This window comes from Eubalaena glacialis, chromosome 1 (genome assembly GCF_028564815.1).
Source record: "Eubalaena glacialis isolate mEubGla1 chromosome 1, mEubGla1.1.hap2.+ XY, whole genome shotgun sequence".
NCBI classification, from domain to species: Eukaryota; Metazoa; Chordata; class Mammalia; order Artiodactyla; family Balaenidae; genus Eubalaena; species Eubalaena glacialis.
The window spans coordinates 229,341,596-229,368,220 of record NC_083716.1 but is presented as its reverse complement, the minus strand read 5'-3'; the positions used below and the strand labels follow the sequence as shown (position 1 = coordinate 229,368,220).

Here is a 26,625-nt window from a genome sequence, read left to right as displayed (position 1 = left end):
TCATACTGATTAATACCATCATATTGACTGTAATTCTGCAAAAATCTCCCTAAACTAAATTCAGTTCAAAGCACACCATTTTCCTATATGATACTTTTTTTTCCCCTGAGCTTAGAAGTCAATGAAAAAGTACATCTGCACTTAAAACTGACATCTTCCATCTACCCAATACATCAGTTTTCAAAACGTTTTCACATATACTGCCTTCAAATCAACCTCATCAAATAGAGGCAGGACAGGTACTTCCCATAGAGTACAAAGGAAAATGAAGCTCAGGGAAAAGCAGTTTCCCCAAGGTAACAAGGCTTATCAATTAGTGGTGCCGAAACTAGACCACAGATTATTTTGAGTCTAGACTGGATGGAGCCTTTAGTTACTATACTGGTTCTCTCAAAAGGTGGTCTGTAGCCATCAGCAACAGAATCACATGGGGCTTCTGGCTGAAAATGCAGACAGACACTCCTCTGCCTCACCCCACACCCAGGGTCAGAATCTCTGAGGAGTAAAGCCCAGGAATTTTTACAAATATAATAATAATAAAATAAAATAAAACAAATAAAATTAAAATAAAATTAAAAATAAAATAAAATACACACACATTTACATATACATATATGTACACACACACACAAACACAAACACACACATTCATCATTCTCACTGCTCTAGGTATAATGAAGAAGTATATAAGATTATGCTTTGGAAATGTCTATAATGTTTTGAGGGTAATAAGACCAATACAGAAGAAACTATGAGAGCAATAAAAAAAATCTGTGTAAAATCTCAGAGTCAATGCTATATTAAAAAAAAAAAGTTTAAAGTATGGGGGGGAGTGTTAGTCCCTGTGGGCTAAAATACTCCTGAAAGACTTGATGGAAGGGTAAAAACTTTGATAAGTCTTGAAAAAAAGATTCAGGATAAATGATTCAGCTTGAGCAAAATGGCAAGAAAAGTGGGATACAGACAGCATATATAGAAAACAAACCAGAAACCACTGGCGTTCAAACATTTCTATTGGTAATGAAGCAAGAAAAAGATTAACTAGGAAAAGAAGCAAGGTTATAAAAGAATTTATATTGAGAACTGAAAACTTTGGAATTCCATAGACCAGGAGTCTATAACCAACCACCTGCAGATCAAATTTGGGTCACTGGCCTATTTTTGTACTGCCCCTGATCATTTGGTTTATGCATATTTAAAGGGTTACTTTTTTTAAGATTTTTTCTAACAAGAATATATACAACAGAGACTGTACGTAGGTGGCCTTCAATATTTACCATCTGGCCATTTACAGAAACAGTTTTGCCAACCTCTGCACAGACAGCAAGGTAATTGTAGACCCTGGAGTAATGAGTATGTAACTTAACTCTGCCACTAAATAATGACATTTAATATGCTGTTACTAAAATAACTGCCAAATTTTACTAATATTATTTAGGCTCAGCATATAATTAAAATGCTCCAAGAGTTTAAATACATAACCTAAATATTAATGTAAATGATGCTACTGTATTCTAAAAGTGAAAAATTCCCCTAATGAAACCACTCTGAGCAAAAAGTCAAAAAAAAAAATAATATTGATAATCCTTCTATACCTTCTACTATCTTAGATTCTGATTCAACAAACATCTGAATATCTATATTATTCTATAAGAAATATGCTGGGAACTTTCACAGGGTGCTTGAGCTCAAATTATTCTAGCCTTTCTATATTAAGATATTGTTATTATTTTACACTTAGAGAAATTGAGGCTCAGAGGCATCTTGTCCATCGTTCTCAACCTTCCAAGTCCAAATCCAATCCTTTCTGCACAAGACCACTGCACTTCAAGGACTCTTTTAATAGGCCCAGCCCAAATTTTATCAATTTCCCTACAGAGCTGCAGTTTGGGTTAGATTGTTTAGTTTTTAATCAAACTTAAAAGAAATGAATACAACACTTTGAAACTCCCTGACAGTTCCATGCCCTGATTCAGGATTAATTCAAAAGCTCATTGTCTTTACTATGATAATGGCCTACGGGCTCTTTCTGATATTGGCCTTCTACTTTACAGAGTCCACTGTTCTGTACTGAGAATGACCATCACTTATTATAGTTTATAAGACAGGATGATTTAGGAAATAACCACTAATGTCCTGTTTAACAGCATAATAGATTGAGTATAACATATCATAAAATGATACCTGAATATTCCAGCAAAACTGTCACAGCATGTGAATTTGGAATTTTAAATTTTTTAGATATCAAAATATTTTTCTTTGTGGCAATGCTTGTTTCTGATTATAAAATAGCTCTAATCTTCCCAAAGATGCAATTTAACTACACAAAAGGCCTAAAGAGCTGTCTCATAAAATAAAGCCTATTTAAGCCATAAGTATAACTTCTTGAAAAAAACTATCTGCATAATCCCAAGCATTTACAACTCTAAACTGAAGCCCTTTCTCACTCTTATACCAAAATGGAACTGACAAAACTGATTTTTACTGTCTCTCTCCCCTACTAGACTGTAAGCTTTACCTGAGGGCACAAATCATGGACAGTATCCCTAGCACCCAAGGACAATCCCTGGCACATGGTAGATGATTAATAAATCTCTGCTTCAAGAATGAAGAATGAATCAATCATGAATGTTAACCAGGGAAAAGCACACCTTACCTTATGGGTCTACTGTTTAAGAAGGATTTTTTTAAAGCTTTAGCTTCTGGGTTGGGGCTTATTTTTTTTAATCTAGCATAAAGATGATCAAATACTGTCAATCAATGCATGATTTTATTTCTACATGTAGATTTTATGCCTGTGGAGCATCAGCAGTAACCCTTTTACTCTCAGTCCTGAAACATAATTAGGAAGATTAATTTATTACTAGAAAAGAAAAACTGTATGGTTCAAAATAAAATTACTTCTACATTTTCCTTTTACTGAATTATCTATAGCACTGTTAGCCAGCCTTCCTTCCATTAAGTTTGATAATCAGAAGTTAACCCAATAGTGAAATTCCTTCAACTAGAGGACCACGGTTGACCCACAACATCATAAAAGAGGACATATGGAGCAAACCACTAAAGATTTTTTTAAAGTAACATCATGATACAAAAGAAAGCATTACAAGATAAATATGTGAAAATTTTTTGTGAAATATTTGACTTTTGGAAAAAATGTCAACACCAATAAGCACAAAGTGCTTTGCTATAAAATATTTTACTAACATCTGGCAGGTATGTTCTAAAACCTGATAATGTACATATCTCCTCCAATGAACACACTGTAGGAGTCTAAGAATTCTAGAGTAATATTCAAGTAACTTATAAACTATATCTGTAGATACTCATGATATGTTATAAACATCAAGGGTGTCCGTGATACATATTTATAAATACTAATAACATCATCTGCTTACCACAGCTACCAACTCAGACCAATTCAGATGTACTTTATTAATGACTCAAATACCGTGAGTAGTGCTGCCACCAGTTTTGTGACTTGCCAAAAACAGTGAACAATTCTTAGTAAAGTTCTCAATGAAAAGTGAAATCTTTCCCAGATATACAAATGTGTCAAGTCACTGCATCAACGGTCTCAATTAAAGGCTTCCTGTATCCAAGCCCTCTGCCCTGTAACTTGGTAGTCCCCTCCCACACTTGATTCTGGACTTGGCAGCATGACTTCTGGCAATAAGTTGTTCACGACTATTAATGAAAGCATATAAAACAGATTTAAGTTATACATGCAGACCGACTGTAAGAAGGTTTTTCCCCACTTATAAAGGTCTGGAGGAACATCCAAAGCATGTGGAATATAGGTTAACTCTATTCAACATCTTGTGAATCATCCAGCAACCATGGTGCTTGCCTGCTTAAGCCAGCAACATTCCCTAATCGTGACAACCAAACATGCCCCTCACAACGTTAAAACTTCCTCATGGGGGTAGAAGATCCAAGACTTCTGCCAGTTAATATACTTTTTGATCTTTTAACTTCAGGCATGAACCCATTCATGCACAAGATGTATGATAGTACCTTCTTTTTAATCCAAAATTTATATGATCCAGACTACTGAGAGAGAACACACAGTGCAAATATGGCAACATAATTTGAAACAAAAAATAAACATCTGTATTTTTTCTCTATGCATGTTATACTTAAGATTTAAATGTTTAAATAAGATAAACTGATAATAAAGCACTTGCACTTCAAGTCTATAGTTTTTTATTAAGTTGTACCAATCATCCTGCATTTCATGATATCAATCCTCACCTTCTATACATCTCTTGAAATTTTAAGAACACAGATGTTGCTAATATTGTAAAGAATCAAATATACCTAGTCCAATATTTTGGTTCTAAGATGTCCTTAGGGACACAAGAAAGTATGTTTTTCTCCCTTAACAAGTAATTAAATGGTTGGTACACTTTCTAGCAGTAAGAACCATTGCAAATTTCTCTTTTTCTTTGTGCACTGTGTTTGCTCTGCCTGCAATATCTTTTTCTGCCAGCCTAAGTCCTAGTCACCCTCAAAAGCCAGCAAATGTTCAGCCCCCTCTGTGAGATCTTCCCAATCCTCTCCTTTTCACCAACAGATTGAGTCCCTCCTTCCACATTACTTCTGAAACTTCTTATTCTTTATCATTAATTATCTAACACACTGTTGTAATTATTTGTTACATACCTGTCTCCCTAACTAGACCATGAGCTCTATGTCAGCTAAGCCTATGTGCCATTTCTATAACTGTATCCAAGTACCTAGTACAGTGACTGTCATGGTGAGGGCTTTAAATGGCCTATTAATTTGCATGACTCCTTTTAGGATTTAAGATTCATAAAGATTCAGTCATCTCTATTGTTCGTATTTTGTTTCTACTATTTGATATAATGAGTTACCTAAAATTTCTTTTCATATATTCTAAATTTATTTTGATATTACAGTCTTAATAACTGTTCCTTCAGAAATCCTGTCATATGCAACAGCATGGCTGAACCTTGAGAACATTATGCCAAGTGAAATAAGCCAGTCACAGAAGAACAGTACTACGTGACTCCACCTAAATGAGGCAACTAAAACAGTCAAATTCACAGAAGCAGAAAATAGAATGGTGGTTGCTATTCAATGGGTATAAAGTTTAGTTATGCAAGATGAGTAAGTTCTAAAGATCCATTTACAACACTTTGCCTATAGTTAACAATACTACATTTTACACTTAAAAATTTTTTAAAAGAGTAAATCTCATGTCAACTGTACTTCCCACAATTTCAGGAAAAAAGGTCCTTCAATCGTAGTATTCGGGAACCAGTCTCCACCTAATCTTATCTACTGACAGGTTTGAATGTTTTTTACTTACTTCTCCAATGCACTGTTTGTTACCTTTCCAGTTCTACTACTCTGACTTTATCTACTGTCAATAGATTTTTAATCTAAGAACAGATAATATTTTTTCATTTCTGACTCCACTCTTGACGTCCAAAATTTTGTACAGAAGGCCAAAATTCTAAGAAAGTAATTTAAAATATGCACTGCTAGGCTAATCCCAAACTTTATACAAATAGTTCAAATTGTCCTTTAATCCAAAAATACATTTCTACACTGACTGTCATTACACACCTTCTGCCCTTTCATCTTGCTTTAGATTTTCCTGTAATGTACCTACATCAGTCTGGAACTTGATTACTCAAGATAATTTTTTATCGGCAAAATCTGGAAACTTCAAAGTGTGTGCTCAATTCTCTAAATCATGTATTTAAAAATATTTCATAATCTTAAATCTACACTTCTTTACTACTTTAGAACCATATACACACATGAATCACAAGTAGACAAGCAAGTTTAAGATGTTACTATCAAAGTGTTAGGGAAAAAAAGAGGAAGAGTACAAAACGCTTGCACATATCTTCTGAGGGTGAAAAAGAAGACTGAAATTAATAAAATCTTAAGACTTAAATTCTTTTCTGTGTCATATCAAAAACATGCAAAAAAAAAAAAAAACCCAAAAAACAAAAACATGCAACCACTGTAGTACAACTAAAGTAATATTTCCTTTCTAGGAAGTAATTAAAGTGTCTATTAAATAATAATGGCCATTACTGATCAATTGGGTTGACTGGCTCATCCTTGCCCCAAGATTATAAAATATAAAACATGCTTGCTTTCGCTGTTAATTTTATAGATTTTTAAAAAAATAGTAGACCACCACTTTTACTAATAAAAAAACATGGAACTAAAACAAGAAAGCAAACAAACAGAATGGAATTCCTGGAAGCCCATTAAAGCAGAGTAGAAAGAAAAGGCTCCCCTGCAAATCTTTACTCTACTGAGTTCCTCATGACGCTAGGCTGCCCCCTCAGAACTACTAACCTCCTCCCTACTGAGCACCTGCTCAATATTAAACATCACACATACATCTAAAGTTAAAAACGTAAAAAGGAAAGAGGGGTCCTCAAGTGAAAGCTGATCATACAACAGCCTAACAAAAGTTTACTACAATACCATAATGTTAATTCCCTTTCTCTCTCTCTTTTTTTTGTCTTTTAAAGCAAAAACTAACAGTTACTCCAATACTAGATGTCCTCCAAAAATGCCTTTTACATTCAATACTGACAAAGTTTACACACAGGTTTCATCTCAGGTTTAAGGCAAAGTATTTATGTAGTAGACATTAATTCTAAACACATTATTAAATGAGTACTTTCTACAACATCTAAATATACAATACAAAAATAACTTTTTACACAGTGAAAATTCACCATTCTAAACAACTTATTAAATCTTATTAAAATGACTACCAACAGAAAAGTTGAAAATTGTAAAAAACACTTACTTCATTTCCATGTTTTTGAAGGAATTCAATTTCCTGTTGTGTGAATGTTGTCATGGAGATGGATTTCACCCTGTGTGGTGGATTTAACCCTCGCCTGAAAGATAAAATATTTTACAGATTTACTATTACAAACTATAGTATTTTAAAAATTATGTATCAGATAGTTCAAAACATTTTTAATTAGCACATTTAAACTTGGAACAGTGTTTTCATTCCATAAACTACAAATATTTAAAAATTATCTTAAACTATTAATCCCCACAATAGATATGTCAATGTAAATTTAGTCAGACCCACACTAAATAATATATTTAAAGATAAATTCAAGTAACCACCTAGTTAGAAGCAAACAGTACCTGTAACATATGAGCTTCCTGGAAACACAAATATTGCTTTAGTGTATGTCTGATGGAAGGAGAATAATATATATACGACGGGCTCAATGGTAAAGAATTCAAAGTTATTAATTATTTAAATATTTTCATATTTCCTAAGAAAGTGACAATGATATGTCAGGTTTGGACGTTATCTGTTTCACATTTCGAAGTAGAGAAACGTTAAGTTAGGTTTTGTTGTTTTGCTTGAAGTTTTAAACTAATAAATTACTTTCCTTCCAGCTCTTGGTAAGTCATAAAATACAGAAAAGAAGATTGCACAGTAGGAAAAACTGAACACAGCAATTTCATCCTAGTAAAACTTCCAAACTTAACTATGAAGAAACAACTACCATATGAATTACTTTCAAGTACCTTTACAACTAGCAATCACAAATTAAGGCTTTAACGATATCATCTAAATTTCCAAAAGTGAAAATTTAGCAAAGTCATTATTATTCCTTTAAAGCAGAACATTTTGTTTTACAAATTCATCTGTATTATGAGAATAAGACTAAATTCATCATATTCACAGCTTATTCATTTATGATATTTATCCTAACAAGTCCTATCTTGTTCCAAAACAATTTAAAAAGGAATTGACTTATTATTGTTCTCTCAAATTCCTCTGCTCCCTCCCTCACAGTTAGCATCTTTGTCTCTCCTTATTCCCTAATACTGCCTCCTTGTTCCAGCCAACCCTCTACCCTTCCATCTCCCTTATAGTATCCTTTCAATAAAAAAAGCAAAGGAATAACTTTCTAACAAGGTAATGTCAAACACTGCTACAAGGGTGTATGTTTTGAATAAGAAAGTTTGGAGCAATGAATTATATCCCTGTACTTCTCAAATCATCAAATGAGGGAACCCCCTGACTCTTAAAAGTTACATACAGATGTAATCTCATGAAAGCACTGCACTGTATAGCTTATTCTCTCATACATCTCGAGGCCCTACCATACCACAATGTCCATTTTTGCATAAAGAAGGTATTCATATTACTTAAATAAGTGAACAAAATTTCTCACTTGTGAAACAAACAAAACCATAACATACTCATAACCAAAATATGACAGGACATTTTCCCACTTAACAAGAAGACCTATTACAGAGCTTCTTTAAATGCGCTCTCTCACTGCACTTAATATAAGATTCAATTTACAAAACTGGTAGACACAATTTTGCAAGGCCAGATTACTTACATAAATTGAGTAACTCCAAGGAAATTTTACATTTGTTCATATTGGTTTCTCTAATTACTCTTTTATAGTCCATTAATTCTGGTAGATTAACTGTATTTTCAGTGCAAAAATTTTTCCTTTTTTAGCTTCCAAAAGCTTTGTATGTGGATATAACATGACTATAAAATACTTTGGTGGGCTTCCCTGGTGGCGCAGCAGTTGAGAATCTGCCTGCCAATGCAGGGGACACGGGTTCAAGCCCTGGTCTGGGAAGATCCCACATGCCGCGGAGCAACTAGGCCCATGAGCCACAACTACTGAGTCTGCGCATCTGGAGCCTGTGCTCCGCAACAAGAGAGGCCACAACAGTGAGAGGCCCGCGCACCGCAATGAAGAGTGGCCCCCGCTTGCCGCAACTAGAGAAAGCCCTCGCACAGAAACGAAGACCCAACACAGCCAAAAATTAATTAATTAATTAATTTAAAACAAAATAGTTTGGTAAAAAAATAGAAGGCTGACTCTATCAATTTCTTAAGAAGAATGCAGACTGATGAGGCTGTAGTAAAAAATGTAGTCTCATACACTGATGACAGTAGGATAAATTCACCAACCTGTGAATAACCCTATTCATGTGTTTTGACCCAGGAATAACCTTTTAGGAATCTATTCTAAAGGAGGAATCTGAAACTTAACTATGTACAAGATGTTCATCAAACATCACTCATACTAAAAAAAATAAATAAATAACATAAACACTTCATTATCGAAGGGGAAGTGGTTAAGTGACAATAAAACTATACAACTATGCATACTTATGCTTGTTTTTTTTAAGACGAAAATTATATAGTATTCTCAAAGCTATATTAAAAATATCTTCAAAGAAAACAGACAAACTAAATACCCCAAAATGTTAACAGTCTTTGCTTATAGATTATGGAACTGATTGATTTTTTTTTCTATTTATAATTTTCTATTCTCTCCAAGTTTTCCACAATGAAAACTTGTTACTTATTCTGTTACTTATTCTGTAACAGAAAAAAAAAAAACTGCAAGAAATAATAAACAATTCAATTAACTAGTAGTAGTCAAAAAATTTGGACTTTCAGTCCTGGCTTTATGGATGTGAATGTCTGTGCTGAAGAATTACAGAAAGAAAATGAAAGAACAGTTCTTAAGGCTTTCTTTCAGTTTTTCTAAAAAACCTGGAAAACTTTCCTCCCAAATATAGCCACCAGCATCAACAATTTATCTTTACCTCATTTCTCTAAATCAGGCACTACTGACATATTGGGCCAGAGAATTCTTTACCATGAGGGGGTTGTCCTGTGCACTGTAGGAGATAGGGCAGCATCCCTGGCCTCTACCCACTAAATGCCAGAAGCATGCCCAACCCAGTAGGAATAATGAAAAATGTTTCAAGATACTGATAAATGTCCCTCAGGGGTGTGGGGTGGGACAGCAGAGTCCTTCTACTTGAGAACCACTGCTCTAAATATACCAAATATGTTAACTACCAAGTGAAGAAAGAAGCAGAATTCCTTTGGATCACTACTGAGATATAAATTCTACCTAGGTTCAATCTTCTACAGAACATTCTACACATTTACCTCATATACAACAAAAAACTTAAATTTTCCCATAAATTTACTATTTCCAGAATAAAAGAAAATAGAAACCCTTAGAAGAGATTAAGGAAAGTGTCCACAAAAAGTAACCATATGATGCCAAGCACACTTATACAAATTGGTAGACAAAATATAATTTAATAAGACAGAAGGAAATTAATATTTGTAAAGTAACCTAGACTGGCACTTTGTATATCTAATCTCATTAATTTCTACTTACAATAGTATAGCAAACTAGATATTTCGAAAGGTTCCTCTGCTAAAACATGATACCCCATAAATTATTTAAAAGAAAAAAAAACCCCTAATTGTTAACATTTCTAGAAAGTAAGGGGGCTCTCAAAGAATTCCCCCTTCCCAAAAGAAAAAAAAAAGACCAAAAAAAAAAAAAAAAGAGTGAGCTGAAACCAGAAGAGTGGCCCATGTCATACAAGAAAATTCAGTGTTGCTCAGAAGGCAAATACCAACAATAACTAAGACAAGATGAGAGGTAAACCTGAGATATCCCTGCTAAACCCAAGACCCTGGATGGAGAATTAAGTAGCTTCAGGGTGGTAGTATCCCTAGATCGCAGAAGAATATACAAATCCTCTCAAGAGAAATGCATTTCTAATTTATAAATTATGCTATCAGGATTTGGAAATATTAATTTCAATAAAAGATGAGATTATAATAAAAATCATCACACAACAACAAAACAAATCACTGAGCTTGAGTCAGTAGAAACAAAAGCTTTATGCCACCTCTTCCCAAGACTTTAGCCATTGGATTTATCAAATACAAAATACAAAGTATAGCATGTAGGAAACGTTAAAACGAACAAAAGATGGAATAAAAATGAAGAGGAAATGTGTAATTATCAGAATAACAGTTAAATTTAAAAGTCAGAACTTTCAGAAATGAAAAATTATAAATGTGGAAATTAAAAATTCAACAAATTAGTTAAAGAGCAGATAAGACACACCAAAAGAGAGATTTGGTGAATTAGAAAACAGAAATAAGGAATAACCCAGAAGGCAGCAGACACTTAAGGAGACAGAAAAAGCAAGCGTTTTTAGAAAAGGAAAAAAAACAGGGGTGGGGGGGCTATTCTTGCTTTTGAGAGACAGAATTGAAAGAATGAAGGAGAGGCAATATTTGAAGAGCTAATGGCTGAGATTTTTTTAAATCCAATGAAAGTCATGCGTCTACAGATATAGGAAGCACAGCTTATCAAAATCAGGACAAATAAAATTCACACTTAGAAACATTTGGGTGAAACTTCAAAGATAAACAGCACATCTTAAAAGCACTCAGAAAGAAAAGACAAAGGAAACAAAATCTGACTGAAAGATTTTTCAATGGAAACCAGAAAATAGTGGAATATTATTATCTTTAAGTAGTTAAAAAAAAAAAAGTTGTGAACTCAGCAAAAATATCTTTGAAGTCTAAGATCAAAATGACATTTCCAGATAAACAAAAACCAGAGTTTACCCCCAGGAGATCTTCACGAAAGAAACATACAGTTGGCTCTCTGTGTCCCTGGGTTCTACATCCAGGAATTCAACCAACTGCATATCAGAAACACTGGGGGAAAAAAATTCCAGAAAGTTCCAAAAACCAAAATTGGAATTTGCCATGTGCCCAGCAACTATTTACACAGTATTCACATTGTATTTACACCTATTTACATAGCATTTACATTGTACTTACGACCATTTACATAGCGTTTATATTTTATTAGGTATTATAAGTAATTAGAGATGATTTAAAGTAAACAGGAGGATGTGTATAGGTCATATGCATCTTATATAAAGGACCTGAGCATCGTCAGATTTTGGTATCTGTGGGGCATCCTGGAACCAATCCCCCATGGATACTAAAGGATGACTGTATACACTTTAAGAAGAAAAATAACCCCAAGAAGGTCGTGGGATGCAAAGGGGTGAGCAAAAAAACTGGGAAACACATTGGCAAATCTAAACAAATAGCATCTGATTTCAAAATGTCCTATGTATGGTGGAGGGGAGGGGGCAAATTTAACATTTTACCAAAAATAACACTTAAGTGAGAGTACTTTGTATTTTTAAAGACTTTGTATTATTAGGGGAAGGTTAAAATACTGATTAACTCTAGAATGTTAGGATGGATGATAAAATTTCAACAGCGACCATAAAATAACATAGAATTTACAGCTTCCTAACCAGTATAAAGGGGAAATCAAATCAAAACAAACAAAAACACTGTCTTTTTTTAAAAAAAAATTAAACATACACTTACCATAAGACCTAACAATTCTACTCCTAGGTATTTACCCAGGTGAAATGAAAACTTGTGTTCACCAAAAAATCTGTATATAAATATCTGTATGAAACAACTGGGTTGTTTCATATGTATCAAAAACTGGAAACAACCCAAGTGTCCCTCAAATGAGGAATGGGTAAACTCCCAAGCAATGACATACTACTCAGCAATAAGGAGAAATGGACTACTGGAATATGTATTGGGTGGGCCAAAAAGTGCCTTCAGTTTTTTAAGTAAAAATAGAAGACACATTTTTCATTTTCACCAAGAACTTTATTGAACAACGTATTCACCCTTTTGTTCCACTACCTTCTGCCATTTTTCAGGCAACTTCGTAATTCCATCTTCCCAAAACTTTTTATCTTTTTGAGCAAAGAACTGTTCCAGGTGCCTTTTACAGTCTTCCAGGGAATTGAAATATTTTCCATTAAGAGAATTTTGTAAAGACCGAAATAAATGGAAATCCGAAGGTGCAATGTCTGCTGAATATGATGGATGAATCAGAACTTCCCAGCCAAGCTAGAACAGTTTTTGCCTGGTCATCAAAGAAACATGCGGTCTTGTGTTATCCTGATGAAAGATTACGCATTTTCTGTTGACTAATTCTGGACGCTTTTTGTTGAGTGCCGCTTTCAGTTGGTCTAACTGGGAGCAGTACTTGTTGGAATTAACCGTTTGGTTTTCCAGAAGGAGCTCATAATAGAGGACTCCCTTTCAATCCCACCGTATACACAACGTCACCTTCTCTGGAAGGAAGACCGGCCTTTGGTGTGGTTGGTGGTGGTTCATTTCGCTTGCCTCACGATCTCTTCCATTCCACATTGTTGTACAGTATCCAATTTTCATCACCAGTCACAATGTGTTTTAAAAACGGAATGTTTTCGTTACATTTCAGTAGAGAATCGCATGCGGAAATATGGTCAAGAAGGTTTTTTTCACTTAACTTATGTGCAACCAAAACATCAAAGTGATTCACATAACCAAGGCTGGTGCATATGATTTTCAACGCTTGATGTGGATATTTTGAGTATGTCAGCCATCTCCTGCATGGTATAACGTAGACTGTTCTCAATTATTGTTTTGATTTGATCACTATCAACTTCAACTGGTCTACCTGACCATGGAGCATCGTCCAATGGAGAAATCTCCAGCATGAAACTTCGCAAACCACTTTTGACACGTTCGATCAGTCACAGCACCTTCTCCATATACTGCACAAATCTTTTTGTGTGTTTCAGTTGCATTTTTATCATTCTCAAAATAATAAAGCATAATATACCGAAAATGTTGCTTTTTTTTCTTCCATCTTCAATATTGAAATGGCCAATTTTGATAAGTCTTTTTAAATGCATGCTGATATGACAGCTGCCACATACAATCTAACAAAATTGTTTCAAATGAAGTTAAAGACAACTAAGTGCTACTAGAGCCATCCTACAGAAAAAAACGGAACAAACCTTTTGGCCCATCCAATAACAACTAACCTGAATTAATCTTAAAGGTATTATGCTGAGTGAAGAAGGCAATCTAAAAAGGTTATATACTGTATAAATGACATTCTCAGAAAGAAAAACTATAGTTGTTGGAGAATAGATCAGTAGAGGCCAGGGGTTAAGGAAAGACAAGGGTTAGAGAGTCTTGAGGGGTAACTGAACAGGTCCATTCCATGTTCTGATTGTGGTAGTAGTTACATGAATCTATACAGATGTTAAGACTCTGAAAACTACACAACAAAAAAGTTGGTTTTAATGTATGTCAACTTAAGAGTCCATCTTACTATCTATAGAACCACAATTTTTACACAAACTAAATTTTTTTCATTGGCAGACTACCTTCTCCATCTACCAAATTTGATCACTTAAATGAATGAAATCCTCAATCAAAACTGAATTATTCATTTATCTAGTTATTTTCAAGATATATTCCTGGAAGCTGGTGCCACTTCCCCTTTTTTGCTAAGCCAAGTTTAGCTATCATGTGAATCCAGTGTTTATAAAACACTTTACTGTAATGACATTAGTCATAACTATTGGATGAAAGTGTTAGGCAAGTAAACCACATCATTTTTACTGTGCCAATATTGAAGTACCACCCATTCTGGATCCTAAAATACACGTTTTAAGTCTCCAGTTTAGTGCAAAAAAAATTTTTTTTAATGACTCATTTAATAACAGCAGTATTAATATTTTGAAAGCATGTTTGTCACTTAATTGGTTTCAAGAAGTTCCAAAGTCATCTACTGGTGGAGCCCAATATGCTTCTGCAGTATAATTAAGTCATATGCAGATTCCCAGGAGTTTTAGTTTTAACGACCACCACCCAGGTATGACTGCAACCAGATGGTGTGGCTCATTCCATATGTCCACCAGTATGCTACTCTTAACTACGCCTCAATCTTCCAAATAGCCATTTGTTCAACTCAAATTACAATGTGTGCTAGATGAATAGGTAAGAAAGCTTATTTAGCTAGTTTTATTAATTGTTTTTCTCCTGCTGGGGGAAAAGCTGGTTAAAATATTTTACTAGGCTGTGGAAATTTAGGTGGTTGTTAATGTTGGCATAAAGTAATAAAGCTAATCTGACATTTAAATCTATTCCAATCTTATTTAGTAAAAATATTACATACAATACTTCATATTATAAAAATTATACATTTAAAATCTACAACAAATGGAAGATGCCTTTAACAGGTTATCAAAAATCTACAGACTTTTGATACCAAGATATGTATGTATTAGATAGTCCAGAATATTAGTTTATCCAGAACCCAACTTTAAAACACTGAAAATACACACACACACACACACACACACACACCCATGGTGCCAACTATAATTGTTATTTTGGGTTTTTGTTTTTCAAAGCCAGAAACACTACACTGTAAGGTCCTTGTAACATTTAGGGCAAGCACCTGAAAAATAATTCCCAAGTAACAATTTAAACCTAATTAAGGTATTCTTGCTAAAAGTGGACGAAACCCAAGAATGTCTTTACTACCTCTCTAAACTCTACTGAAATGATAGCAAAGTAATAAAAAGGCATTAACCCACAAAGAGAACAGAGAACAAAGAAGGAACCCAAAGGCATACCAAAATCTAGAAAATTACCAGCAGTAACTGACTGTGCAAACTAAAGAAAGCCAAAACAGATGCTCCTGTAGAGGTGGGAGAAGCCAACTAAAGATGATTCCCACCACAGAACCCCTGGAAGATTCATGAAAGGAATCAAGCCACAAGTTGGGGGATTTACATAGGGTCAAAAATAGATACCCAGTTTCCCTACTTCCATAAGACTACCCCTAAGAAGTCCTAGGCAGAAGTCTGAAGGAAAATCTGATCTGGAGAGGCTAAACCAAACAGACTCTGGACTCAGGCACAGCTGAGGATCACTACTGGGTACTATGCTAAAAAATGGAGGCTTATCTGAGACTCTACACACTGAATGATAATAGGTTCTATGCCCCCAGTTCCCTCCCTCAACTTGCGCCTAGAAGAATGACAGCCAGGTTTTTTTTATTCCCCAGTAAGAAGACTGGAGAAAAAAGTATCTATAAACTAGCCAAGCATAAGTTTCCAATCCAACAAGTCCAAAATAAAGCCCAAGACATTGAACAAAAAGACCTATACCAAAATACTTCAGTATAGGTTCAGAACAGCAGGGATAAAAAGATCATATATACTCCCAAAGAGGGAGTGGAAAATAGGGCACAAAGAATGAGGAATAAGAATAGAATCAAACTTCTCAATAGCAGTACTGAAGGATTAAAGACAATTAAGCGGGACTTCCCTGGTAAGAGCAGCGGTTAAGAATCTGCCTGCCAATGCAGGGGACACAGGTTCGAGCCCTGGTCCGGGAAGATCCCACAGGCCGCGGAGCAACTAAGCCCGTGCACCACAACTACTGAGCCTGCGCTCTAGAGCCTGTGCTCCACAACAAGAGAAGCCACCGCAGTGAGAAGCCTGCGCACCACAACAAAGACCCAATGCAGCCAAAAATTAATTAATTAATTAATTAATTAATTAAAGCCAATTAAGCGATGCCTTAAAAATTCCAAGGGTAAAGTATTTTCACCTTTGTGAATGTGAGGGCAGAATAGGACATTTTCAGCCATGTAGCTCTCAAAACTGATCTCGCATTAACCTTGAATCAGGAGGCTGATGGAAATGTGGGGGTCCTGGAAAAAGAGGTTTCAACACAGGTTAGGCATGAAGGGAATTTCCACAGTGAAGGCAGGAGAAAGTCCCAGGATGACAGCTGCGGAGCAGGCCTAGAGAGCAGCATTTCCAGACGAGAGGATGACAGAAGTACCCAGGAAAAAAAGAAAAAGTATCTGACATATCTGGTCATATTGAAAACAGTTACATACCTCAGCCAGAGATAATTTATCTGGGGATATATTAATGATACACACATGGAAAACAATGCAAGTGAAGAAACCTAGACAATTACAAACTTCAGGGGGAAAAGGCTGTACAAGAAAGAAAATGCAGTAGTAATATACTGTACGACTTAGCTGAGAACAGTATGTACATAATGCAATAAGGTAAATACTAAACAGTGATTTAACCAAAAATTGTGATGTTATACTGAAGGAGTAGATGCAGAGTACAGGTGGAGAGTGAGAGTGAGAGGAGTGTTAAGAGGGCCAAAGCCTTATCTTCCCTCTTGTACAGTAGAGAAGTCAACAGATAAAAGCAAAAATTGAAAAATCAAAAAATAGCTGTAAGCATGTTAGCTAGAAATACTAAGGTGAATAAAGAAAAAAAGAACCGACGGTCTACGGTAATCAGGAACAGAGAAAGGGAAGAGGCGACTGCTGCTGCTCGTTGTAAGTCTTGGCCTTTTTAAACTACGTGCATATATTCTTCTGATAAAAATTAAAATTCAATTAAAAACTAAACATAGGGGCTTCCCTGGTGGCGCAGTGGTTGAGAATCTGCCTGCCAGTGTAGGGGACACGGGTTCGAGCCCTGGTCTGGGAAGATCCCACATGCCGCGGAGCAACTGGGCCCGTGAGCCACAATTACTGAGCCTGCGCGTCTGGAGCCTGTGCTCCGCAACAAGAGAGGCCACGACAGTGAGAGGCCGGCGCACCGCGATGAAGAGTGGCCCCCACTTGCCGCAACTAGAGAAAGCCCTCGTACAGAAACGAAGACCCAACACAGCCAAAAATAAATAAATAAATAAAAATTTTTTTTTAAAACTAAGCATAAAAAAGAATGGAAAATAAATGGTTCTTTCCCTTCAAAATCAAATTTAACTGACATATACGTAGGCTGGTTTCTTTGATGAAAAAACATTCCTAGAAAACATGAGGAATTTTTAAAATTTTAAATCCCTCCTATTTCAAAAATATCAGGTCTCTTTACTAGACACTAGCAATCTTTTTATAGAAGTACCTACTGAACACAACTGTTCCAAGTTAGAGCCACCAAGATTCACAGAGTAAGAAATAAAGGTTAGAAGAGAGAAATGAGGAAGTTTTCACATCTTCCCACATTATTAGTTCTGCTGATTTTCATACTTCCCCCATCAAAGATCTTGCAAAATTTAACCAAAAAATGGGGGAAGAACAAGAATTTTTAGAATCTGACACTACAAGGAAAATTCCTCTTCCTTTTCTAAACATGTATGTTTCTCTGTAACTTCCATACCTGATCTTGTATCTCCCCCTACAGAATAAACCTATTACCTCTTCCACATAAAGGCCTTAATTTACCCAAAGACAGTGACTACACGAACAGCGCCCCACCCTCACTCTCTAGTTTTTTCTTCTTTAAGCTAGTAACACTTCTGGTCCCTGCAAATATTCCTCTCATACAGAATTTCAAATCTCCTTATCCTAATCAACTTCCTTACACCATGCTCCAGTTTGTTAATTCATCTCTTAAAATAAGCAACTAGAATAAAAGCAAAGTGTAACTATGACTTCCCTCCCTCTAAAAAGCAGTTATGGTACCAATCAAAAAGAGACCATGTCTTACTCAGGAGTCTTCGGAAAAACACGTTCTAACTTAAAAACAAACAAAAACTCATTCCCCATACATAGAACAATTCAAATAAGGTTCCTATCCCTCCTATAAGTTAATAAATTTCATTCTAATCATGTCCAATCAGGTGTCTTTAGGGCAACAGCTCTAATGTGTGAGGCTGTAAAGAATGTCACGAGGAACCTATCAACAAAGTACCCAAAGTTATGAATGATTTACTTTTTTAATATACATTAGAAGAATCCAAGGTTTATATTCCTAGATAATCATCGATTTGACCATGTGGATTGGGAAATGCATTACTGAGTGGAGGAAAAAACAGGAAGGGTAATGGCACCTAGTCCTGAATATCTCCACAGAAGCTTCTCAAGAATGTAAGCATTATGCATGTTGCATAGAGAAGACTGAAAATTATCAGTCTGGGGATTTGCTTATTTTCCAAAGAGTGTACTGAAATTAGATACAGAGGTTTCTAAAGAGGCAATAAATTTTAAATTGAGGTCCAGAGATCAGCAAGTTCCTTAAAAGAATGTTTTAATTCTTTTTATTTGTAATCCAACTCACAAAATTTTAATATAGATTTAATCTAGATAAATTGTACAACCACTACTTTGAAACTGACTAAAGGTCAAAGTGTTTACAACCACACTGATCCAAATTCACAGACAAATGAGAGAAGAACAGATACGAACTTGATATAAAAGTGCCTTGGTACCTATGTGCCAAACTCAAAACACTCAGTATCAGAACCAGGCAGCACCATATCCCATTACACTCACAATACACAGCAACAGTTTCTAAATAAGTCAACGAACAGACATTTGAAGCTAACTAAAACTATTTAAAGAAAAGCATGACATAACTATAAAACAAAAATGCATGATACATCCGTAAACTACCTGTCCTGCCTTTTAAAATCCAATGAAGTAAAATCCACCATTTAAATCCCTCAAATATAGAATTCACAACAATTTACATCAAGCATTAAGAGTGTAAGCTACATTTTACAATTTAAAGTTGTGGAGGATAACAGTACTTTCCTTATATGATTGTTACTAGAATAATGCCTGACACAGAGTGAGCACTCAGTAATTCTAACTAGTAGTTATTATTATCTTATTTTTCATTTCTTTAATTTTTGTATCCCCAACACATGTACTGGTGCCTGGACTTAATGAATATTTGTTTAAAAAAGAAAAAAAACCTCTGCCCTTCACAATTGAAAAAGTATCAGTTTTCCCACTCACACTAAATTGAAGTTGTACTACACTGTCAAAATATCTCACTGAATGTAGCCAGGTTAGAGTACTAAAAAAAGTGAAAAGGGCATTAAGGATATAAATCACCGCCAACTGTGAGCTCATGTGGTACTGAATATTATAAACAGAGTTCCAAAAGGGTATTTGATTGCAATCCACTCAAATGCTAATGAGTGTATAAAAACAAATGCCTCTTTTCATCTGTCCAACTTTAAAGTCAAAATTCTTATAAGATTCACCAAAAGACTCAAAATGCACACGAAATTAATAGAGTATAAGTTACTATCTGTCTACATTTATCCTCCTGTGAAATTCCAAGTTTAAACGCACTGTTCACATAAAAGGGCTGGTATTAAGTGGGACACGGTGTTTCTCAAATTTTTTATTTTTATCTAAACTCGCTCTGAAAAGTTTATGAATCATTTTTAAAGGATAGAACAATTCTCATATTATTTACTGATTACACAAATGCTAAAACTCTCCACAAAATAAATAATTTGGTCTAAACCTAGTCTTTAAATCAACTGTAAGTTCTTTAACATGAAGGTAATATTTTATGTTGGCTGTAACAGAATGCCATTCATAATTCTAAATATTTCTGTAGACAGAAGCAGAAAGAGTGACAAATCAATCTGTTAGAACAACCCCAATCTACCTCAGTGACAAACAGTTTAATACATCTATCTCAAATCTATTTTAAAGTTTCACAATCGGAATTCAGTTACATATTCTAAATAAGCATCATACAAGCAAAGAGTGCAGTCATCTGAAAAAAAAAAAACAGGAAATAAAAGATCAGCTGAGTCTAGTAACATTAACAATAAGATACTTGTTCGATTTATTTAAACAAAGATACTGCTAAATAAATGATAAAAGGCATGTGACTATCCTAAAATTTTAAATTCATGATAGTAGATACTCTTTACTATGTATCAGCATTTTTTAGGCACATCAAGGTTTCTGACCAGCAGCTAACATGACTCAGTTCATATATGTATATCCACTGCTTAGCCCCATACTCAAAAATAATATATGTTCAATAAACATTCAATGAATTGTACCATTTAATCCTCAGAACAACCTTAAGCTATATATTATCATCTTTTATCACAAATAAAGAAACTGAGGCTGAGAGGATGGGTCCAGGCCAACCTACACATAGTGGCCTTAATACTTTGCCCTAAGTCACAAAGCTAGTGGCAGTGTCAAAATGTGACTTCAAAATTCATATTCTTTCAATTATACCATGTCATCTAAATAGCAAAGACATTATTATTAAATCCAATAGTTATATTATTCTTAAAGTATTTTCCTATATTATTGTTTTCCAAAGAAAAAAATCCTCAGGAATTACTGTCCTTTCAATATTTCTGCAGCAGACATTTGATCCAGGATCCATTCTTTCCTTCACAAGGATCCCAGATTTCTGATTTGGGAACTCTATTTGGAGATTCTTGTTGTTCCAATAACGTCATCATAGAACGCATCCAATGAGGGCACTGGTTCTACTTAGCCATATGACCTAAGCTAACCCAGACCGAATCACAACTTCTGGAAAAGTTGTAACAGTGAAATAAATTAAGGCAGTATGTAGCCCCAGGAGCTGGGAGCAGCCATCTTTGGATGAGGAAAATCGAGGCAACATCATTAACCGCTACATAAAGTCTTATTTAAAAACAAACAATAAATTCCCCTCATATTTTTAAAGACTTTTTGATGTGGACCATTTTTTAAAGTCTTTATTGAATTTGCTACAATATTGCTTCCGCTTTTTGGTTTTTTGGCCTGGAGGCATGTGGGATCTTAGCTCCCTGAGCAGCAATGGAACCTGCACCCGCTACACCGGAGGCAAAGTCTTAACCACTGGACCGCCAGGGAAGTCCCTCCGCTCATATTTTTAAACCAACTTGAGTCAGGTTTTGAGTTACATCTAAAGAATCCAAACTGATAGATTTTTTTATAAAGCTGCTTCTCATTTCAGCATCTTTCACATACTGTTCCCTACTCATGGAATATCCTGTCCCCCTTGTTAATAATGCCCCTCATATACTGGGGAGCTATTGATATTATATATCCCAGGCATCATGTGAGATGTCAAACATACAATATCTCTAATATTGAAAACTAATCTACATCCCAAATGTATAAGGTAAACCTTATCCTCACCTTTTCATAGATGAGAAACTTCAAACTCAAAGAGACTAACATTCTCAGTACCACACAGTTAATAAGTGGAGCCAGGATTCAAAACCAGGTTTATCTAGCTCATAAGTACTTGTTCTTTCAACTACATGAAGCCACCTGCCATGTGGATCTTGTCTTTAAAGGTCTTTGCTCAGGCATCAAATCTTCTGTGAAGCTTTCCCTATACATTTACATATTTCAGGGATAGCTCAAAGATATGAAATATTACAGTGTATCGTAACTATGTTTACATACTTAGAATGCAAGCTCCTTAAGGATAGTGGGATCCAAGTAGGACCAGTGCCTCCCACAGTACATGACAAAGGCCAAGTGAGCAATAAATATTTGTAAAATCACCACTAAACAGAGATATGGAGTCCTACCTGTTACAGATTAAATTCCAATAAAATAAACAATTGTCATGTATAATAAGATATCCTTCCATATATAATGTTTCGGAAATGTGACCTCTAGGAAGAAATTTGTAAATATTTTTCATATTACACATTTGCTGCAATAAAGTAAATTTATACTTGCAAATGGCTACGCAGAAATGTCAGAAATCCAGAAGAGTAAATATATACATACTTTTCAAACTAAATACTTTAAATGTATCAAAGGACCTTGTGTTTAGTAAAAACACTGGCATACTTATCATGCACATAATAAAAGTATACTCAAAACAAATTGGACTACTGGCTTCATTTTAAAACCAAAAGTTGCCCACAAACTAAGTCTTTGTTTGTAAATGAAAAGAATGAACCAGACGATCTCCTAAATACCACCTAGCTCTAGGATTGTGTTGTACTTCAATAACATCACTAATTATCAACTTCTCAGAGTGCTTTCTTGACTCTACAATCTAAAAGTAACCTCTGCAGCTTCCCTGGTGGCCCAGTGGTTAAGAATCCACCTGCCAATGCAGGAGAAACAGGTTCAAGCCCTGGTCCGGGAAGATCCCACATGCTGTGGAGCAACTAAGCCCGTGCGCCACAACTACTGAGCCTGCACTCTAGAGCCTGCGAGCCACTACTGAGCCCGCGTGCCACAACTACTGAAGCCCGCAGGCCTAGAGCCCGTGCTCCGCAACAAGAGAAGCCACCGCAATGAGAAGCCCACGAACTGCAACCAAGAGTAGACCCCGCTCGCCGCAACTAAAGAAAGCCCACGCGCAGCAACGAAGACCCAACGCAGCCAAAAATAAAATGAAATAAATTTAAAATATATATATATATATATAAAATAAAAGTGACCTCTCTGAGAAGGTCTCTCCTATCATACTATTTTAGTGCATACTTGCCCCTGACATTTTTCTCATTTGATTACTTATTATGTGTTCCCATCTCCTCCACTAGAACGTAAGCACCAAGAGAACAAGGATTTTGCTCTAATCATCAGCACAGCCCAAGGCTTTACAAAGAACCTAGTAGGCACCCAATAAATGTTTGTTGAAGAAATAGTAGTCATGGAAGAGTAATAATGCTTCTTTGCCCAACTTAAGAAGAAAACAAAACAAAAACAAATCGTACACTACTAGGCATACCTTGCATTTTCCAAGAATGAGTTTTCTCATATATCCATTGCCTCAGTATTACTCTTACAAGTTTTTTGGGGGAGAGGTGGGATACCAAATTACTTTATTTTAAAGAATGGTACAAGTGAAAGAACTTAAGTAGATGTTTGGTAGACCAAAGGTTTTACAAACATTTAGTAACTACCACTTCGTCCATAACTTAATACAAAATAATTTAGCATATAAAAGCAACTTATTCGGTTCCAAATTCATCTGCAAACTCTCCAAAAGAAACCTTCAATCACAGCAACAAAAGTCTTATGAAAACGCAGCTTAATGGAGCAAAGAGGAAGAAATACAAACCATCCCAGTAATTCAAGACGGTGGTCTCCCTTTTTCTGAAACAATGCTGTCTTTCCATCCCTCCTCATTTCTGTACACAGCCAGGACACTTAAGCTATTGACAGAGAAATCTTACAGATACCACCACCATATTTACAATGACACAGCTCCGAGTCAATATCTTATTTCCACTAAAACTTCCCCCAAACTCCTCAAGACTCTCTTTGGACCATAAAGCTAAAGCCCCGCAACCTCACGTCTGCTTTCTCTGCCTCCCTCTCCCGCAATTAATCTTAGCTAACTTTTCCCTTGGGAATCACATCTCTGCCATCAAGACATTTTAATCCCGCTACTATTCCTAAGTGCCGGCTTCCTCGCACTGACCTAGGTACTCTCGACCCGAGGGAAAAAAGCCCAAGCTGAGCGTCCCTGCTCTCTCCCACCCCAGCTTCGCCCCCCACCCCGCAACGGCGCCCGGCAGGTGTATCACTCGGGACCGCCGCGCCCCGGCGGAGAGGCGGGGCACACAAAGGACCCGCACGGCCCTCCCCAGCCTCCTCCCGTCTTTCCCCTGCAGCCCCGTCGGGTCAGCGCCCGGGAGAGCCGAGGCCCGAGGGAGGCGGCGCCGGCTCCGCGGGGACCAGAGATGCTCACGCCGGGCGCCCCCTCCGGACCCCAACACCGCCCACGCCCCACCCACAAAGGCTGCCCCGGGCCTGGACCCTCGCCCGGCGAAATCGAAAGCGCATCCCCAGCCCGGCGGCCCGGGCCCAGCGCATCCCGGCCCCTGGCCTCAACCGCCCCGCCCCGCGAGCCCGCGCCCCAACCGCCGCCGCCGGCCGGACCCCCGCAGGACCCCCACCCAGCCGCCCGCTCCCCACGCCCGGGGAAGGGCCCCCCGCCCGCCCGGCGGCCCCGCACTCACAGGCTGCCGGAACAGGAGGTACAGACGAAGGAGCCGACCGTCATGTTCACGTAGGTGGGGCCGCGCTGGTCGCAGTCGAAGCACTTTCGGTTGTGCGGGAGGCCGGTCATGTCCCGCAGCATCTTCAGGTGCTTCTCCTCCTGCTTCCGCTTCGCGCTGGCCGCCATGGCTGCGGCGCCGAGAGAGGAGGCCGGCAGGGCCGGGAGCCGGGCGGCGCTGCGCCGGGGACCCACGGTCCCACCGGCCGCCCTGGCCGCGGCCGCCGCCCTCCGTCAGCGCGCGCCGCCCGCGCCGGACCCGGCCGCCGCGGCGGGACTCGACTGGGCTGGGCGCGGCGCGGACGCTGCGGAGCGTGGGCTGACGGGCCACACCAACCGGCCCGGCTGGGACAACCGCCCCCGCCGCCGCCGCCGCCGCCGCCGCCTCCTCCTCCACCTTCCCGACTTCTCCTGAGGGGAAAAGACGAGGAAGGAGGACGGCAAGAGGAAGCCCGCCCCGGGCGGCCGGAGGCCAAGTGTCGGCCGGCGCCCTCTGCTGGCCAGGAGGAGTTACTGCGGCCACGCTTACAGGGCTAAGCGCATTACTTGGGTTGCCTTCCCCCGCTGCCTAAAGCTCTCCAAGGGCTGTCCACTGCTTTGGGGATAATCCCAAGTTCCTCACCGTGTGCCCTAAACAGCGCTCCATCATCTAGCCCAGCCTACCTCTCTCACTTCATCCTGGTTTATTCAGCCTCAATGGATTTCCATATGTATCCCGAACACAGCAAGCTCCCTCCTGACTCAGGACCCTTGCCCTTGCTGTTCTCTCTATAGCGGGGTTTCTCAACCATGCCACTGTTGACGTTTTGGACTAGTTAATTTTTTGGTGTGGAGGCTATCCTGTGCGGTGTTAGGATATTGAGCATCATCCCTGGCCTTTATCCACTAGATGCCAGAACGACCTCCCCATCCCTCCCACAGCTGTGGCAACCAAAAATCCCCTGACATTGCTGTATGTGGAGCGATGAGAGAGGGAAGTGAAATCAACGGGGCTGAGGATCACTGCTACACGTGGAAGACCACGGCATCCATGCATCCATGCAGCCTGGAAAGTGCAGTATTTCCATGTGAATATTTCCACGTTCCTGGAAAGTCACTCTCCATGAAATGGCTGTGTTGTATTGTCTTCATAGTTCTAGCTGTTTAAAATCCTACTCCTTTAGTGTTTACTATGTTTTATCTGGGATCTCCCTTTAGGCTCCAAAAACAGCCTGCACCCCAGTGTTTTCTTCACGACTCCACCCTCTGCCCCTCCCAGAGCTGGAGGCTAGGTGCTCAGTATTTATGGAATGAATGCATTATCTCATTTAATCTTCACAAGATCTCTTCGAGGTAAGCATTATTGTTCTTTCCACTTTACAAATCTGGAAGCCAAAGCTCTGGAGGATTAAGTAAATTTACCCTAGAATACACGTGGGTTGGCCCAGACAGTCAGACTGCCGGACTCAAATCTCTTAATCACTCCAAGAATCCACAACCAGCAGGACGTTAAAAATCATCCCTGCCCCTCATTTCCCAAAAGAATACAGGGAGACCCAGTGAGTCCAAAGTCATTCAGCCGGTGAATGACTGAAAGTAAGATTAGATTCCAGGTTTCCTAATTGCCAAAGCCAGCCTCCAGATCTCCCATGAAAGTGACTGGATAAATCAACCAAATGAGACTTCATATTAATATAATACTGAGAAATGGAATATTGCCTGCCATATCAGTAAACAAAGGATGTCACTGTCATCAGTGATTGCAGCCACAGCCGATGGTGGGCTGGTGACCCCTGAGGAAACTCAGGAAGGAAAGAATACCTGCCATCTAGCAGCCATCAGACTGCAGCCACTCCCTACAGGGAGCCCTGAGGAAACTCAGGATGTGACAACATGGGATATCGGCCCCAGATAGCTGAGGTGCCTATCAAAGGAATGATTTCAGTGAGCCCGGACTCTTGCCTCTTCCCATATATAGAAAAGCACTAAATTCCTTAACTTGGGATATCTGGTTTGCTTTAACAATAATTTTTGATGTTCAGACTACCTGCCCTTTGTTGCGAAACTCCTATATACCCTGGCTTCCCCCCTCGCCTCCTCGGAGCAGTTCTCTCAGGGTTACTT

General features: G+C 37.8%; 1 protein-coding gene across 4 annotated transcripts in view; it reads right to left on the bottom strand.

Annotated features, from left to right (window-relative positions):
• Nucleotides 1-24,750, bottom strand: part of AGFG1 (ArfGAP with FG repeats 1) — a 68,594-nt gene extending 43,844 nt beyond the window's left edge. For all 4 annotated transcript variants that reach the window (XM_061205542.1, XM_061205549.1, XM_061205556.1 and 1 more), the window contains exons 1-2: nucleotides 24,485-24,750; nucleotides 6,809-6,902 (exon numbers count right to left, since the gene is read on the bottom strand). In XM_061205542.1, the coding sequence (XP_061061525.1) occupies nucleotides 6,809-6,902; nucleotides 24,485-24,651 (261 nt within the window). In that variant the 5' untranslated portion in view covers nucleotides 24,652-24,750. The remainder of the gene's footprint in view (nucleotides 1-6,808; nucleotides 6,903-24,484) is intronic.
• Between the last annotated feature and the right edge of the window lie 1,875 nt (nucleotides 24,751-26,625).